The sequence below is a fragment of the Ailuropoda melanoleuca genome, chromosome 4, assembly GCF_002007445.2.
Source record: "Ailuropoda melanoleuca isolate Jingjing chromosome 4, ASM200744v2, whole genome shotgun sequence".
NCBI classification, from domain to species: Eukaryota; Metazoa; Chordata; class Mammalia; order Carnivora; family Ursidae; genus Ailuropoda; species Ailuropoda melanoleuca.
The window spans coordinates 25,941,845-25,961,095 of NC_048221.1; the positions used below are offsets into that span (position 1 = coordinate 25,941,845).

At 40.3% G+C, this 19,251-nt stretch overlaps 1 protein-coding gene across 11 annotated transcripts in view; it reads right to left on the reverse strand.

Annotated features, from left to right (window-relative positions):
- CFAP20DC (CFAP20 domain containing) overlaps nucleotides 1-19,251 on the reverse strand; it is a 234,689-nt gene that overhangs the window by 44,830 nt on the left and 170,608 nt on the right. For 7 of the 11 annotated variants that reach the window (XM_019805517.2, XM_011231610.3, XM_034658566.1 and 4 more), the window contains 3 exons: nucleotides 15,103-15,147; nucleotides 13,586-13,789; nucleotides 3,469-3,530 (listed from right to left, as the gene is read on the reverse strand). In XM_019805517.2, coding sequence (XP_019661076.1) covers nucleotides 3,469-3,530; nucleotides 13,586-13,789; nucleotides 15,103-15,147 — 311 coding nt within the window. The remainder of the gene's footprint in view (nucleotides 1-3,468; nucleotides 3,531-13,585; nucleotides 13,790-15,102; nucleotides 15,148-19,251) is intronic. The other 4 variants (XM_011231629.3, XM_011231599.3, XM_011231596.3 and 1 more) reach the window with 1 other exon arrangement.

A 19,251-nucleotide genomic window follows, 5' to 3' on the forward strand; every position in this document is an offset into this window, starting at 1 on the left:
AGGAGCCTGATGTGGGGCTCGATCCCATAACGCCGGGATCACGCCCTGAGCCAAAGGCAGACGCTTAACCGCTGTGCCACCCAGGTGCCCCAGCATTTTATTTTTTGCTTTGGAATTTGGCTTTTTACTTTATTGTGTAAAAATGTAAATTAATTTTCCCTAAAATGAATGAACATTTAATTGGCTAAATAAAATATGCTGTCTGGTTGGTGAATTTTCTTTTTCTTTCTTTTTTTTTTTTAAAGATTTTATTTATTTATTTGACAGAGATAGAGACAGCCAGCGAGAGAGGGAACACAAGCAGGGGGAGTGGGAGAGGAAGAAGCAGGCTCATAGCAGAGGAGCCTGACGTGGGGCTCAATCCCATAATGCCGGGATCACGCCCTGAGCCGAAGGCAGACGCCCAACCGCTGTGCCACCCAGGCGCCCCTGGTTGGTGAATTTTCTTATATTCTCTCTTTGGGAACCAAATATTAAAAGAGATATTTAAAGTTACATAGTACTACATCAAGGGGCGCCTGGGTGGCACAGTCGTTAAGCGTCTGCCTTAAGCGTCTGCCTTTGGCTCAGGGCGTGATCCCGGAGTCCTGGGATCGAACCCCACATCAGTCTCCTCTGCTGAGAGCCAGCTTCTTCCTCTCCCACTCCCCCTGCCTGTGTTCCCTCTCTCTCTGGCTGTCTCTGTCTATCAAATAAATAAATAAAATCTTAAAAAAAAAGTTAGTACTACATCTAAATATTAATTAATTAATCCAACATTATGAGGTATGTTTTCTATGTATGGCAGTGTTCCCTCTGATGGTGGAACTAGGTTTCATATGTAAAATTCATTAGTCTCATCAAAGTCGCAGAATCACAAAGCTGGAAGTGACGAGAGAGCATGTAACTCAAATCCTTTCCTTTACACATAAGGGTGTTCATATTATTGGTGAGGTCTGGACAGGTTGAGAGGCTTGTCTGAGATCAGATACTGGGTTAGAAGCAGAATTAGGATGGGAATTGAGTCCTCTTTCTCCTTTTATTAAAAAAAAGGCTCCACTTTCTAACATATCAAAACTATCATATTCATTTGTTCGGATTACAAATACTGACTTTGTTATAATTTGGACCAAAGATGGATTTCCAGTTACCTTAGAAGTTTACTCATACACAGATAAAAAGAGTTTATGAACTGAAAGATTGTAAGAGACATATTTACATGTCAAGAGACAACTGATTTTAAGGATGTTAAAACACCATTTTATATACTCTGAAATTACAAACTCAATTTTGAACTCCTTACTACATGTATGTATAATAGTGGCAATTCCCCCTACTAGATAACATGAAAGAAGGACCAGATCATGTGTAAAGACCAGGAACACTTAGAAGTGATTATTAATTAATTAATTAATTAATTATTATTAATTAAGCACATTTACTCTACCTCTGTCAATATTCTGGGCCCCATTAAAGTCCTGTAAACCATGTAGGCAGCCATGTTAGTTTTACATGGGTTGGTTGGCTGTTCATTGCTGACTGGACCAAAAGGGGACACTTGGCTCAAGTTAGGCCAATCACATTCTCTCTCCTAGAAAGTAGGAATTGGGATTCAGACATAGCCTGTCAGCTTGGCATGTACTTTGAACTGTAATACATAAACTCAAGAGCTGTCAGACAGCCATATGTGACTGGAAACAGAAAGCTGGTGCTTAGAGAGAAGAATGGAACAGACAGGAAGAAGCAAGCAGAGATGGAGTGAGGATACCGCCTGGCTGCCTCTCAGCATTCCGGTTCTGTTCCCTTCCCAAGGCCTGGCTGCCCTTGTGTTTCAGGGGACAGTCCTGGTTTCTTTTTTATTTTATTTTTTGTTTTTATTCAAATTCTATTAACCAACATATAGCACATCATTAGTTTCAGATGTACAGTTCAATAATTCATCAGTTGCGTGTAACTGAGTGCTCATCACATCACACAACCTCCTTAATGCCCATCACCCAATTACCCCATCCTCCCACCCAGCTCCCCTCCAGCAGCCCTCAGTTTGTTTCCTAGACTTAAGAGTCTCTCGTAGTTTGTCTCCCTCTCCAGTTATGACTTTCCATTCTGTTTTTCCTCCCTTCCCGTACGGTCCTCTACCCTGTTTCTTATATTCCACATATGAGTGAAACCACGTGATAATTGTCTTTCTCTGATTGACTTATTTAGCTCAGCATAATACCCTCCAGTTCCATCCACATTGATGTAAATGGTAAGTATTCACCCTTTCTGATCAGCCCTGTATTCTTATTTAACAAATCCTTCCTGTCTCTATCTGTCTCTCTTTTAAGACTAAGTTGTTTTTGATATGTTCAACTATAATTCAGACATTGTGTAATAAATATCACACTTTTATGGGTGCCTGGGTGGCTCAGTTGGTTAAACGTCTGACTTTGGCTCAGGTCATGATACCGGGGTCCTGGGGTTGAGCCCCGTGTGGCGCTCCCTGCTCAAATGGGGAGTCTGTTTCTCTCTGCCCCTCCCCCTGCTCATGCTCTGTCTCTCTCTGAAATAAATAAATAAAATCTTTAAAAAAAATAAATATCACACTCTAGAGCCAGAGCTACAATATTACCCCTGATGTTTTGGTCCATTTTATGGGACAATCCACAGTACAGGTGAGAGAGCTGGACAATGAGATGCATTACAATAACTAAGATCCTGCAGATGGAGCTCAAGATGGACTGATTTTTAATACATTCCTACTATTTAAAAAATATTAATAAAATGATACTGATCTGTGCTGATAAATTTATTTTTTAGAAAACCATATAATTCTACATCTATTTCAAAACACAAATTCCAATTTTCCTGTCTTTAGTGAGCCTAAGATAATTAGATTTTTCTATATTGACAAATGACTCATAATGCCAATGACATTTTTGAAATAATGAAATAATTTTGGGATTAACTTTTGAAATTTTGAAAAAAGAGAATGGCCTTTGAATGATATGAGCTATCTTGATAAATTTAAAGGGACCAGATAATGCCAAAAAATTCATGCCTAAAATGTACTAAACATCACATACTGATTAAAATGAAATACCTATGCAAATAGAATAATACAGAATAAATGAACACTTAAAGAGAGCTTGCTGTGTGCCAGAAACTGTGCTATGAATTTTTCATGTATTCATTCATATGATTATCCCAAAAGAGCAGGGGGTAATATTATTTATCCCTGGATGACCCTGAGTGAAATGGCTTGCTCAAAGTCCTAAAGCTAGCAAAGGGCAGAGGAACCATTTAAACCTAGGTAGACTGTTCACCACCACATCCCAGTAGTCGAAATAAGAAAAGTAGATTAAAGCAAGCCTTCTAGAGAAAAGAACTTTGGAAGCTCTTTGGAAGTTTTGGAAAACAATTTCCTGACACCAAGAAAAATGCACAATCTTTTAAATAATTAAAAAAAAAAAGAAAAAAGACATTTAGCTTATTAATGATTCTTACCGGGGGTTAGAAGGAGAAGGTGGATTCATTTCTTTCTGATAGTGACGACCCTGGTTGACAGGCTGTAAAAGACAAAGGGTTTGTGAGGTACTAATCCGGGTAATGTTCTTTACATAGACTTTCCCATGCACTCTCATTGCTGTCATTTTTTCCTGAGGAACAATCTGCAAGAAGGGGCTGTTTATTTCACTGAAGACCTACAGGCTGTTTGGGAGATCCAGCAAACAACAAGGTGGTACACATGAGAAAAACCAGGTTATTTGAATGGCCAGTCACTGCACAACATACCATCTATGGTGCAATGAAGGTTCATGCGTGGATGCTTCCTCCTTGTGGAGTTTTTATGCTGCTAACATTCATTGATATTTCCACCTACAGTAAAATAAAAGATATCTCATGGAGCTAGTGCTGCACAGCAGGTATCAGCAATAACTCAGAGACCCAGAGATAAGGATTATATATTTATATCTCCACATTAGGAAGTTTGCAAGGATAACTTGCACTTTCGCTAATGGAATTACACATGTAAATCTTAGGTCAAAGTGGTCATTCCCCAAGTGTATAATAAAACCTCAAGCATTAATCAGTGAATTGAAAAAAATGGTGCCCGGACCTAACAAAAATGTGGGATCTCAACTTTTCCCTCCACGAGCAACGTTGAAGTTACTATTTCAAAATACCGCTAGACAACTACATCCCAAAATAAGCTTTAAACTCTTGCCTCCAACGGAATTTGATGTTTTTCCTTTGTTCTATAAAGGGAGAAAATTCCATTATATCTGATAGAAATTCTCTTTTTGAATACAGCTGGCAGTATTTTTCTTATGTGGTTAACAGCCATGTAATTCTAACGTGAAAATCATTTCTAACATTCTCATTTTATTACAAGTTGGAATTTGGTATACATTTTTGAACTGCATTTAAAGGATTTCCATTACTTCCTAGCCCAACAGGGCTCGTGTTAAGCTCTTCTCACCCATAATGTGGTCCTACAGTGCTGACTCTAACAGAGAGAAACAGTATGGCAAAGGCACCTATACATATAGAGCACATATTCCTTATTTTTCACATAGTCCTTATTTTAATGGTTCCTAAAATATTAAAGATGTGGGTCATGGGAATCCTTTAGAGTAAACTGTATTCCTCTATAAATAATCTCTTGGAAGTGTTCCTTTAATTTAAATCAAACACCCTGTCTGATAATCACAGTCACTTAGCCTGGCTCTCTGTGATGCACCATGAATTTAAATGTACTCAGATACTTTGGTAATTGAACTGGTATCAATGCATCACCATTTCAGTAATAAGAAACAACAGCTGGGAGAACAGTGGAAGGAAAAACTTGTCATAAGACATATTTGATCTCACTGGAGAAATAATACTTCCAGCAATTTGCAAGTGAAATTTAGTTTTATGATTTAGGCTTTATTATTTCACAGCAAAAAAGGAATTAGCAAGCAAAGGGCCTAACGGGTTCTCTAGAGCATCTCACGCTGGTGCAGAAATACTCCCGATAATATGCTCATCGGTATTCGCCCAATAGTTCAGCTGAACTCGGGCCTCCAGTGAACGGGCCTCCGCTGATTTGCTTCCAGAGGCATTTCCATAACTCTCTACGCATCACAGTTCTGGTATTCAGCAAATTTCCACTTTCTTAATTTTATACCATTAATTCTATTTACACCTGTCTCCAACCCCCTCATTCCAAATGACTCACTCCATCCTCTGGAGAATAGAAATGTCTATAGAATCCTGTCTCGTTTGTGACTCAGCTCTCAGAGTACACAGACTGACCCTTTCTGCATTTGCTCCTGTCTGTATAAAACCGATCTGGTGATGCAAATAGTAAAAAAGAACACAGTCGACAAAAGATTCACATTTATAGCGGTTTCTAAGTGTTAGAAAACAACAACGAAAAGTAACCAGTGAAAATGTTTTGAAATAGTAAAGAGTGCTAACACGAGGGAACAGAAAAGTAAAGGAAAAACATCCTGTTAAAACAACTGTAGGGTAATGGAACTCAGTCCGAACACCCAATTCCTTAGCTTAATTTTTAGTATTGAAAACTAATTATCAAGTTGGTACCCCCACATCTTTTATTCAATAACTCACTTCCAGTTTAACGATGGGATACCATGGCAGAGCATTCTGACTGCCACACATAACTGCTATACATGGCCTTAGACGCCCCACCTGCGAGGTACTCAGTCGGGGAAGGACACAAGTCTTGTTTTGGAGTGGATACCATACAAAACTGGGTGGCCCCAATTCCCTTTCTCTGTACATGTCTCCTAATTTCATAATCAGACTCCAGGACAGGAAGGGACTATGGCAATGATGCAGCTAAAAAACCCCTTTAAGGTATTTCAGTTGCCCTAACTTTGCTTTGATGCTTTGGAAGGGCAAAGCTTTCACTTGGATGAGGTCTTTTTATTTTCCTAGATCCAAATCAGAATGAACTAGAATGTGCCTAATGGTTCCTAAGAGCTCTCTGAACATGGCGGGGTGGGCTTGGGGGAACATGATGGGCACTCTGAAGCCAGATGCCCCCATCCACAAAAGGAAACAGATCTGTTTCGATACACATGCAGCAGTAAACCTACTGGTACTAATCCTAGGCAGGCAATATCCTACGAAAGCACCAGGTAAAAAAAGAATAAAATTGGTTTTTTGACTTTGGAATTCATCCGTATTCAGGGAATATCCTAAGAAGCAGCAAAAGAAGAGCAACCAATACCTACAGATAACTATGGCAATAATCATAGCGCTGGGTGACATTTAATTAGCACGTACTCTGTTAAATCCTTGCTAGATATTATCTCATTTGTTCCTCACAGCAATTCTGTGAAACAGATAGGATTAACAACTCCATCTAACAGGAGAGGAAATTCAGTCACTGGGTGTTAACCCAAGGTCATGCCAGCCAGGAAACAGGGGAGCCAGAGTTCAAACCCAGGTCACCACAGTTTACCCTCTTAGCCATTAGGTGGTAGTGCTTAATCAGCCCAGAGGTTCACCTATAGGGGTGAATACCAACGTTTTTGAAAACATATGACAAACTCAGTTCAGGTTATGACAGAAAAAAAAAAAGTGGTCTGCAATATTTATTTGAAATCTATAAAATGACCTCCTCACTACAAATTAAATTCACCTGATTTCATTTTTCTGACATGTCACTATATATTTAAAATTAAAGAAGATAAGTTTTGCCACATTGCTAAATTTGGGACAAACATAAGGTATGATAGATAATACTTTGAGAACGAGGAAAGCTTATTTCATGGGGTGACTTTCATAGTCACTAAACGGAACAACTCACACATTTCAGTAATACACTGACTCTACCATCAGTTTTCATATATCATTTCTATAGTGGTGTAAGAACAGCTGCTCATCTGATTTATCTGCAGCTTAGTACAATCAACTACTTACCTTTTTAGTTCAGGAGAATTAAAAGAAAACTCATTACACCCAAAGACAGCTGAGAAGTTAATGAATCTATAGATCAGAACAAATTAAGACCTATTAACTATAAAGAACCTGAAATGCCAATATATAATATATTGGACACGTAGCAGCCAGCAATCATCACATAGAATGCTGATACGCTGATGAGCAAAGAAAGGGAACAGATCCTAGAAACTGAGGACCTTGTCCTTTTGGTGGCGCTGTTGCTACGCACTAGTGTCAGGAAAACGGAACTCCTAAAATTTGCCACTGAGAACAAGAAGTTTTGCTTTTCCATGATCAAGCTGCTAGAAATTTGGGGGTGAGGGAGAAAAGTGAAGGCTAAATAAAAGAACAGGAGATAAGATAATCCTGCCATGTTAAAAGGTAAAGACAATATTTTCATGGTGTTATGTAAAACCTATGCAAATGGCAAAAATGTTGCAAGGTTAATCAAGACCATAAATAACTTGTCTGAGAACCTCACCATATGCTTGTAATTTTATTAAGTGCATTTTGCCTTGTTTTTCTCCAAATATTATGCTCTGCAATGTGCTATGTTGATGGATGTATGCGATGAACATTTTTTTTTTTTAAAACAAGCTGAGGAGACTTACATGCTTGATATTAGATTACGGGAATTCTTAACTTGAAGGAATGATGGTTTTAGGGTTTCAGCTTACAAACAGCATGCACATGAGGCACGCTCTTCTTGAATCTCAGGTAGAGGCAGGACAGAGAAATAATGAAATACTGATATAATAAAATAACAAAAGAGCTTATTTGTAAAGCTCTGAGGGGGTAAGTCTGGATTTTAGTGGTTAAGCTCACATCAAAACAAGCACAACAGAACCTCTACCTCTCCTTACAGCCCTCAGAGTCACAAAAAGGGGAAATATCCTAGGAATCTTTTCTGATCACTCAAGTGGCCCTTTGAGGAGAATAACTGGGGGAGCAGCAGGTAACAGCTCTGAGCTTACTCTGCTAGGCACTGGGCACATGCATCTCCTGCCTGCATTCAGTTCTCACCATGCCAATACGAGGAAGGCCTTTTATGATTCCCATTTTATAGGCCCTCGTGCCAGTAAATGGCAGAGCTGGGATTTGAGCTCAGGTTGGCTGAAGCAGAGTCTAGATTCTTTTGGGCACTGCAAAAAGCTGTTTCTATTAATAGCTACTCTTTTTCCTTAAAAAGAAACCATAAACACACACACACACACACACACACACACACACACACACACACACGAGACATGGTTTTATGCTATTGTCAATCAAAAGCCCTCACCAAAATAAAATTCACTTAAGAATCCATTATAAGTAACTCCTAGTTCCCTTCCTAAGGCTGCCTAGAGCTGAGCTTTTGAAAATATCTCATGAGGGCTACTCCTAACAGAAACCCTCCAAAATTGATTACTTGTAGCCTGGTTTCCACAGAAGTCGTAAAGTATTGTTTTAATTGAATTTGGTTCTAAGTTAGAAACTTTGAAAAATTTGTCTGTCAAAGGCCAATGGATTTCTCAGTAGGCTTGATTTATTTAGCAAAGAGATGCCTACAAAAGCCAATTTGCTATGAGAAATATGGTTACATTTAATTACACTTTTAAATGACTAATTTATTATATCTAAACACCTTTTAAACAGTACATATTACTCCGAACGGTACAGATGCCGAGGAAAGCTGAGGAATCACAGCTTGTAGTAAACACAATAGATTTTGCTAAAGACTCTTCATTTTACTCCGCATGGGCTTTCTGGTTTCAGATGGCAGCGTGTGTGAAGTCGTTAGGTAAAGATGCTAAATTGAATGTGACCTGCTTAAATCTCCTTTTTAAAAAATTGGTCATCAAGCCCCTTCTAGAGAGAGATTTTTCCTTTGTCTGTATATTTAATATCCATTTAGCAAGTCTTGAATGTAATATATTACCTATTATCGTTCAGGGTTTATTTAAGCAAAGCAAAGCTGATGTTTATTTTGGAATTTTGATGAGAACTATGTTATTGTAGAGTGAAAAAGGAATCTTTTTAATATTACTGATTGATTCATTCTGTCGATGACTAATAGCCAGTGACTGAGTGTGACCTCATGCCAGGCACTGTGCTCAGCATGGTACCGCCGTCAAGGAGCTCACAACCAGGTGTGGGGCATGTTGCTAACAATGGCTCCCTGATGTGGTAAATGCTAACTTTGAGACTGAAGATAATGGGAACCCACAGAAAGAAGAAATAATTCTGTGCAGGGTGGTGGAGCGTCCGAGAGGGTTTCACGAAGCAGCGACATTTGAGTTGGGCCTCGGAAAACAATGCAGTGTTCCAGGTAGAGAAGCGGGATGGAGGGTCTCCCCAGGCAGAGGGAAGAGCATGATGAGCAATGACATGACTGACATGATCTGGACACAGGGCATGGCAGTGACGGGGATGGTGCATGCTGTAGCTGGAGTATGGGGGCCTGCTGTGTGTACGTTGGCTAGGGGTGGGTAGTGATGGTGAGACAAGCAAAGACTCATTTCAAGTTCTGTTCAAGGTGATGGAGAAGCAAGGACATCAAGAGGAGGTTATCCTGTTCAAGGAGACACTCCACCCCCACCTCCATAGATTTAATTCTGTTCCTTTTCAGAACGTGGAATTCCTTTCCCCCTCTTTCCACATGGTGAGCTTACACTCATTCTCGAACTCTGGCTTAACTGTAGCCTTCTCTGTGAAAGTATCCCTGAAACCAGCAGTAGAATCAACTGTTTTCTCTGACGTGGGCCTCTCTTCTATGATCTATTATGGAACTCTTCTTTCTGTCATCACTCAGTGCCCTGACTTACAGTGGGATGTTGACTCTCCATCTCTCTCCAATATGGTGAACATCTCAAGGCCAGGTCAAGCTTTATTTGTATCCCAGGCAGAGTTCACAGCATATTGTACCGCTCAAAAACAAAAGCAAAAACAAAAGCAAAAAAACAAATATGTGGAAAGAATTAATGTGAGACAGATAAGCCAGGTTGAGGTGAGAGTTAAACAGTACCCCAGCTGGTCTTAAGGGTTGCTTCAAGTTAACACACTCCTTACTTGCTTACCGAAGGCCCTTGATTTGTAACAGAACTAAATTACTTTCTTTGAGATTTGCAGACCACCGGCCTTGAGGAGTGAAGGACCATAACTTTCCCAGGCCGCAAAGGCCAGCAAGTCTGCTGGAAGCCACCTTGGCTTTCTGAGGAGCTCAGTAATTTTGTAGCAAGATGTAATTCCTTTTCAGGTCACACAAATGATTTTACCTACCTCCCTTTGTGTTATCTGCAAACCTCACCCTCCTTTGCGGGACTGCATGACCAAGATATGTCGTAGGCCACTATACTCCCTTTGCTGATTTACTGCCTTAAACCCCTTGAAAAACCCCTGGGCCAGGCAGAAACCTCTGAGGTGGCCTTTGGACAAGAGTCCGCCTTCTCCCCAGGTGGTTGGCCTCCTGAATAAAACTCAAACTCCTTTCCAATCCAAACTCGTTTGTTGAGTAACAATCTTTCAGGTGACAGGCAGCTGTACTTGGGATCGGGAACAAGAGTGTCATTGAGATATTCCTGGCTCTAGTGGCAGAAGGGAAGGTCTGTCTCTCAAAATGAGGCCTAGAGAAGGGCTACAGTAGGCTATGTATGGAGAGATCATCACGTACAAGGTACAAGGATGTGTGCAGAGTGCATTCAGGAAGTTATAACTTGGACAGAAGCATGGAGTGAAAGGTGAGGAACGGTGAGAGATGAGCAGGGGGAGAGGAGCAGGCCTCAGATCATGGGGGGCCCTGTATGCCAAACCAAAGAGCCAATGGGAACTAGGAAAGGCTTTATGCAGGGAAGAGGTAAGATTAGATCTGGGCTTTAGGAAGATCACTAGTGTGAATAATAATGATAATAATAATGACAACCTTAATTTACTAAATGCTTATTATGTCTCAGATATAGTGCCAAGTGCTTTACAAGGTCACAGCTTGGATTTGAACCTTGGCTATTTGACCTCAGAGCAGATGTTCCTCACCATCAGGTGCTTGGATGGGAGGTACAGAGGTACCGGGAGACTACTGAGGGAATGTGGATGAAAAATAAAGTGCCAAGGGTATGGTGTTAGGTAGGGAGGAAAATCCTGAGGATTCTTAGGATTTGGAAATGAAGGGGTGGGAGAAGTGGAGATGTACTCCAAATTTCTGGTGGAGTGCCACCGTGGATGGCAGCACCATTGAGATACACGAAAAGCAGGATACCATTGTGATAAATAAAGTTATGAGTTCGTTCATTTCTTCTTTTTCACTCTCCCTGTACAACTTCTAAAGAGAAAGGCATGAGCTCTCAGAAAGACTACAGTGGTTCTTGTAAATTGATCTATTTAAACTCTATATGAGCAACAAGGTGCAGAGTTCATTAAGAAATGCAATGTTCCATTTGGTGATAGTTGCAATACTGAAACAGACTGAATTTGATGCAATAATAAACATATCTTATGAATACCAAAGGTGGGCTTTTCAATTATTTTCTCTGTCTAAAAAGTAGACTGTTTTCAATTTCTCATTTGGTCAAATGGAGGGGTTATTAAGTTCATTACCAATGGTATTATTTTTGGCTGTATACTTTTAGAGGAGAGTAGTTGTTGTGCATGAGAACGTTAGTCCTTGCCAGCACAGGACGGTGATGAGAACATGGTATCCAGGGCAACCAAGAGCTCAGCCTTTTCAGTCCATAAATAATCATTCCTCAGTTTGCCCTTTGTAATGTTGGTCTCCAAGCTACTTCATGACAGAATGAGCTCGTTTAGGAGGCCACTGTTCTCTTTCTTACTTTCCGTTTAATTGACTGCTGAGGAATATTTTATAAGAAAGGCAATATTTCAATTTCACTGTAAATTGTATTGGCAAAAATCTGCAACTTACTCTTATGTTCTTAGACCTGGCTATAAGGGTACTCTGAGTGACCAGCACACAGGGTTACTTTTGTTGGATGGGTAGATACTCTTTGGCACCAAGGCTGCTTGAGGCCTTATACATGCTTGATCATTTAGTTTAATGAAAAACTAAGGCAAGAGAAGCCTGGAGAGTGGGCGAGGTAGGGATAAAAAACACTCATGAAAACATCCTTCTTCCCCTACATCTCCTTAGAGCCAATCTGAATTCCTCCTCCATGAAGATGTGTATGTACTCTCCAGAGCAGAAATGTCACCATCCACTGGATATCCATGGCACCCATTTGACAAATTAAGTCACACATTGAGAAGTCACCCTATCATGGTGGCTAGGAGCTCAGACTCAGGAGTCATGCCAAGCTAAGTCTGAATTACTACACTCAAGAGTCTCAGTGTTCTTATCTGGAACAGCGCTTACCGCATACGACAGCAATAAGGACTGAGTTAGATAACACATGGAAGGCCTGGTGCCAGAGCCTCTGAGATTGCTAACATCTACAAAGATGCTGGAGACGTGGGAAAAAAAATTTTCTTGGAAAGAAAATTGGAAAATTAATAAATATTTAATTAGATACTTAAAACACACATTATCCACTGTCAACTACACTTGAACTCAGCTTTTACATAATTTCATATAAATATAAATCAAAGTTACTTAATTTTATATTTCCCTTCAAAAATTATATAGTAAAAAAGTAATATTTACTGTTGGATGAAAGCATATTTTAATATGTTTGATTTGATGTTGAATGTGGCCTTATAGTTAAATATAAGTAAATTATAAGTAAATTTCCTTGGGCCTATGAAGGTCTTCACATGTCTCTAGGTGCTTAAAGAAATAGTTGCTTTAATTACCACTATTAAAATACTGATTTTACTATTCTGCCTTATGACATTTTTAAAGCTGCTTAGGACTGTTCTATTAGCGTTTCCGCTTTGTCTTTCCAATTCAGTCATAAGATCTCCAAGGCCAGAAGTGGGGAAAACAGACTGAGTCAAAAAACTGGGCTCTGCTCTGGGCTCCACCACTGACCAGGTGTGGAAACTTGGGCCCCGGAGAGTTTACTTTCTTCACCTGAAAGACAGGAAGACTTTGACCTGATCCACCTCCTCTGCTGGTCCACAGTGAGGACGAGGGGCCATATTTAAAAGTGCCTTAACTGTATAAACATACAGGAAAAGGTAAGCTGCTGAACCGTCTGCAGTGCCTACCATGGCCGTCGAACACAGGGAGGAGCAAACAAACATCATTTTGTTCATTCATTTAACAAATACTGAGCCCCCGCTATGTGCCAGGCCTGTGCTAGGAGCTGCGGATGCAGTGAGAGACCCAGAATTGACAGTAAAATAATTCTTTTTTGCTTTCAATGTATGTTTGGATATATCACCACACGATGAGCATACATTATCTGAAGGTAAGTAAGACAGTTTAAGAAAAGACAATGCCCTCAGGCCTAAAATACTATTTCAGAATGGGCTCTGAATATTTATTTATTTTATTTTATTTTTGAGTAATCTCTATACCCAATGTGGGGCTTGAACTTACAACCGCACGATCAAGAGCTGCTTGCTCTACTGACTGGGCCAGTCAGGTGCTTCTGAATGGGCTCTGAATATTTCTCATGGGCAGTGTTCTCATACTGGCCCTAGTTTTCCCAGGCAAGGCTGGGCTGTGTTAGAGAGAAGTTTGCTCCTCGTTAAGGTATTATTACACAAAGACCCAGAGCCCTGGACTCACAGGTGGCAGGCAGGAATTCCAGGTGGTGGTGTCGTCACTGCTGGTACTAATGCTGACGTTACAGTTGTCAACCTGGGATGCACTGAGGCCGTGGGAAGCCCCCGTGTCCTCCAGTTCTTCATTCTGTTGCCGCCGCAGGCTTGCCAGCATTTGCAACTCAGATTCACTCATTTGGCTGGGCTGATAGTTTCTCCAGTCATATTCCTGATCAAGAGAGAAAAAAGTGACAGAGCAAAGGGTCACATGCCTGTTCTTAATTTACAGATGACCAACACATGCTACTCTACAGCCTTAACCCCTCGGTGGCTCTCCTCCACTCACTGAGGCCCCAATCCTTAACGTGCCCTGATACAATGCCTGCCTCCCCTGCTGTACCTTGTCTTTCTGCTCCTGGCGTATCAGCCACACTGTCGCTCATTAAAGTCCTCAAGAGCATCAAGCTTGTGCGTGCCTTAGTGCTAGCCCATGAGGTCCATGTGCTGGCTAACTCCTAGGTGCCCTTTAGATTCCACATTGTGTCATCTCCCAGGGAAGCCTTTTCTGACAATCACAAACTGGGGCAGCCCCTTCACTAACTGCTCTCCTGGAATCAGAAGGTGTTCATTTTTAGCATTTATCACAACTGCAGTTACATCATGGTTTTTGGCATTTGCAGGTAGTCTACAAGCTCTACAAAGGCAAACACAATGACCACCTTACACTCACTGTATTTCCCATGTCTGGTGCTTCACCAGTATTTGACTAAACAAAAACTCAAAAAGTTTTTTTAAAAAGAAAAATCACTTTCCATTTAAAAGTCCAGTTTTAAGAATACTGATGAATTTCATCACTGTGAACATTATGACCAAATACATTCAACTTGCAGTAAGATTGAGAATGACTAATGCTGATAAAAGCCATCAAGTAAAATTTAATCTTAAAATGGGAACATGTAAGTTCTGAAAGCCAGAAAGACCTCACAGCTATAATAAACACTTACACTGATATGGACTTTACTATACATGTAATCTGTCAGGCATTCCCCCCCCCCAGGAATACTACTACAAATCTTTAGAGGCTATTGTAAATATTCTTTCAATGTACAGGGAAGAAACTGTCATATGGAATTTTCAAAACCTTTTCTTTCTTTGTGATCTAAACCAAGTTTGATAGCAAAGGTTAATTTCAACATCACTGAAATGTTAGTATCACATTTGAGTACTGATTTACATCCAGGACTGCCATATAACTTAAAAACAATCTTGAAATTTTCTTATGCATTTGCAAACATTGGTTGTGCTCAAAAACGGTTTGTTTCATGAGGCCCCTGGGTGGCCTAGTCGGTTAAGCATCTGACTCTTGATTTCAGCTCAGGTTGTGATCTCAGGGCTGTGCATCGAGCTCCATGCTGGGCATGGAACCTGCTTGGGATTCTCTCTCTCCCTCCCCACCCTCCACCTCCCTCTCTTAAAAAAAAAAAAAAAAGTTTGTTTCATGACACACTAGAATCTTTTAGATGTTCAAATCTCTACACTTACTTTCTCAGAGGACCCTTTGAGACAGCTACTGCCTTCTCTTCTTTTCTGCCTCATAGGGAAGAAAAGAAGAAAAGTTAAGAAAATATAATTAAAAAAAAAGTCTTGGTGTGTCTATGAAGTTTTAAATAAAGCACTATCATTATCATAGTTTGGGGATTATCAAAGCTTGTGATCTAATAATGTAATGTAGAGATTTTCTGGAAAGTTGCTGATGGAAACTCATTTAAGTTTTTACAACTCATGGCTCCAGCAGCCTGGCACTCTGAGAGGTTATACAATCTCTAATAGGAGATTTCCTGAGTATTTAATATGTTTTGGATGTTCCTGGGAAAAAACAGATATCACAAGAAGAACAAAATTTATATTTCAATGAAAGACATTAAAAAAAAAGAAAAATAGCACTAATTTACGTTCAGAAGAAATAGTTGGGGGGGCGCCTGGGTGGCACAGCGGTTAAGCGTCTGCCTTCGGCTCAGGGCGTGATCCCGGCATTGTGGGATCGAGCCCCACATCAGGCTCCTCCGCTATGAGCCTGCTTCTTCCTCTCCCACTCCCCCTGCTTGTGTTCCCTCTCTCGCTGGCTGTCTCTATCTCTGTCAAATAAATAAATAAAATCTTAAAAAAAAAAAGAAATAGTTGGGGGACCAGTAAACACAAGAAAAGATGCTTGACATCATTGTCATTAGAGAAATACATATCAGCACCTCAGTGAAATCCCATTCACAACCACTAGGACTGTTACACAAAAGTTCGACAGCAACAAGGGTTGGTGAGGATGTCAAGAGATTGGAATCCTCACACACTGCTGGAGGGAATGTAAAATGGTGCCACCACTTTGGAAAACAGTGCGGTGGTTCCTCAAAATGTTAAACATCAGTCATGCAAACCAGCAACTCGCTCCTGGATATATACCCAAGAGAACTGAAAACACATGTTCATACAAAAACTTGAACACAAATGTTCACAGCAGCACTATTCGTAACAGCCAAAAGGTGGAAACAACCAAATGTCCATCAACTGATGGATAGATATTTGTTTATCCATACAATGGAACGTAATTTGCCCATGAAGAGTCACAAAGTACTGACACATGTTACAACATGGATGAACCTTGAAAACATGCTAAGTGAAAGAAGCCGTAGACAAAGGTCACAGATTGTATGATCCCACTTATATGAAATGTCCAGGATGCGCAAATCCATAGAGACAGAAAGCAGACTGGTGGTTGCCCAGGGTGGAGAGAGCAGAAATGGGGGGCAGCCAGTGGTGTGTAGTTTCTCTGGGGGGGGTGATGCGAATGTTCTGAAATTAGATTGTTGCAGTATTTGGTGAATATACTAAAAACTGAACTGTACTCTTAAAAAGCTGAATTTTATGGTATATAAGTTATAGCTCAATAAAAACAAGGTAGTTCAGTCATCAGATGTGAAAATAATAGAAGCTTGACTTTGGGCTCAGCGGTGAACCGTGACTTGCTGGGCTTCGCTTCAGTTTTTCTGTCAAGAAATGGAATGAAGTGTTCCAATGTGTCACCTGGGCATGTCATTTGGCTTGTTGCTGCCAACACACTTTTATAATGAGAAAGGAAATCTTATTTTCATTTTCACAATTTTTCTTGAGAAAGCTTTAATATGTACTCAGTATGATTAGTTCATCCATTCATTTTATGTATTTAATCCACAAACCTGTATCGTGCCTCAGGTACAACCCTAGGTGTTAGGACAGAAAACAGAGAACGCGCAGTGGTTAAGCCAGAAAGATCTGAGTCTGGGCCCTCGTCCCACCAGTTACCAGCTGGATGTGACTGGGCAAAGTACCTAACCTTTCCATGCCTCAGTTTCTTCATCTGTAAAATGGGACCATAGTATAACCCTCACCTGATTTTCGATGGGCTAAATGAAATAATGCATGCAAAATGCTTAGCCTAGTACCTGACAAACAGCTATACGAAGGGTCTCCAAACTTCTGATATGTCCCTCCATGAAAAAAAGTTTGAGCATGTGCCTTCTGATACATGTTTGTTTATAAATTAAACACATGTATGACTATATTAAACCAGTATACCTACTATAAAATACGTAAAAACAGATTAAAATGGTTGAACTTAAAAAAATGGAAATAGTTTCAACATTTTCTTCCTTAAGCCCAATGGATGGTTTTTGGTGCACACCTCCTTGGGTGAGTACATCCCTCTTAGGAGGAGCACTGAGTTGGCCATCAGTACATGTGCTCCCTGTTATTATTGTTCTTTCTTCTCATTTTCTCTGTTCCCCACCCCCACCCCTCATAGTCTCTCATCTATTCTGTACTATGCCAGGGCTGCGAGTATAAAGAAAATAAGACAACCCTCTGTCCTTGTGGATCTCACAGTCGAGAAAGGGAGACAAACAGGCATTATAAGTCAGAGTATACGTTGTACCCTGATCAATACTACAACACAGATATATCTAAGATGCTTGAGGAACGCAGCACGGCAGTGACTAACTGCCCCTCAGATTTGGAAGATGCCTTGCAGGAGTCCAAGGTGGCAATGGATAGTCATTAAATTTGGTGACAAAGGGAATTAGTGGCCTTCAGAGGGAGTGAACTCTCTCCACCACTGGAAGTACTGAAGCAGAGGCTGGAGGAATGGCGCCTTCCAGGAATATGGCAGTCATCTGCAGTGGCGGAAATGCACTGATTGGTTCACTTATTAGTTTACTCTACAAATACTTACTGAGACCCTATTATGGGCCAGGAACTATTGATGCTAAGTCTGCTCAGAACTCTGAATTTCCACGAATTTACTTCCTACAACAGTGAATTGTACTCTGACAACACACTGGAAGAGCTTGTGAAAATGAGCAGAAAGAAGTGACTTTCTCCAGGGTCATGAATAGAGCAACTGGTGGCAGAGAGTCCCCCAATTCATTCTTGATCTGTAATCTCTTAAACCATTTCAAAATCACCAGAAAGGCTAAATCACTTAAATTATATATTTTTCAAAAGAAGCCTTGCAAGAAAGTCTTGACATGAAAGGGGACTCTAGCACAAGATGGCATCTAATTAAGTTATACAACTGGTGAGAGGCAAGTGTCTTATCTAATTCTATCTCTAAAAGGCTCAAAATGTTATGTATGATCCAATTTTGTCTCAAAATATCCTTGTAGGAAAGAAGGGAGACATTATCAGTTGGATTTGTTTTAGGAAGGAGGTAATGGGCTCAAGGTTATACAGTTCAGCTGTGTTCAGATTCCCAGGTAAGTCCTTCCCTCATGAAGCCAGTTGAGCCACTCATTTTCTTTGATCTTCAGACATTTTTATAAAATTTTTTAATTATGTTATGTTAGTCACCATACACTACATCCCAAGTTTTTGATGTAAAGTTCCATGATTCATTACTTGTGTATAACACCCAGTGCACCATGCAATATGTGCCCTCCTTAATACCGATCACCAGCCTATCCCCATCCCCCACCCCCCTCCCCTCCTCAGTTTGTTTCCTAGAGTCCATAGTCTCTCATGGTTCTTCAGACATTTTTAGAAGCCTAACACAGCGAAGTCACAAAGACAAGTGAGATGCGGCCCCGCTTTCACAGGCCTTACCATCTAATAGAGCAATCAAGAGCTAGAAAGAAATGAGCATAAATTAGGTAGCATAGGGGGTGCTTGGGTGGCTCAGTTGGTTATGTGTCTGACTCTTAATATCAGCTCAGGTCCTGATCTCAGGATTGTGAGTTCAAGCCCTGTGCTGGGCTCCACATTGGGTATGAAGTCTACTTAAAAAAAAAGGTAGCATATACTTGGATATAGTACTAGTTAATCACACAGAGTCCTGATCATGATTAAAGAGGAAAATGGATAATTCCAGCAAAATGATAAAACACAACAAACAAAAGTAACCTTAAACTTGATGCCCTTTGCCTAATCCCTCTTCTCAAGGTATTAAGGCAGAATAGCTTAATCCATCAAACATGTGCCTATAGAAAGTTGTGAGCCTTAGATAAGAACTGGTTTTACTGAACAGTTCTAAGTTCTAAGGTTAAGTTCACAATGGTGGTGTAGAGCCAAAATGAGACATGGCCATGGGTTAATAAGATCAGGTGAAGAAACTCATTCCATTCTATATGGATGGGAGAGTAATAAAATTGGGAGGAAACTGGGCTGTTA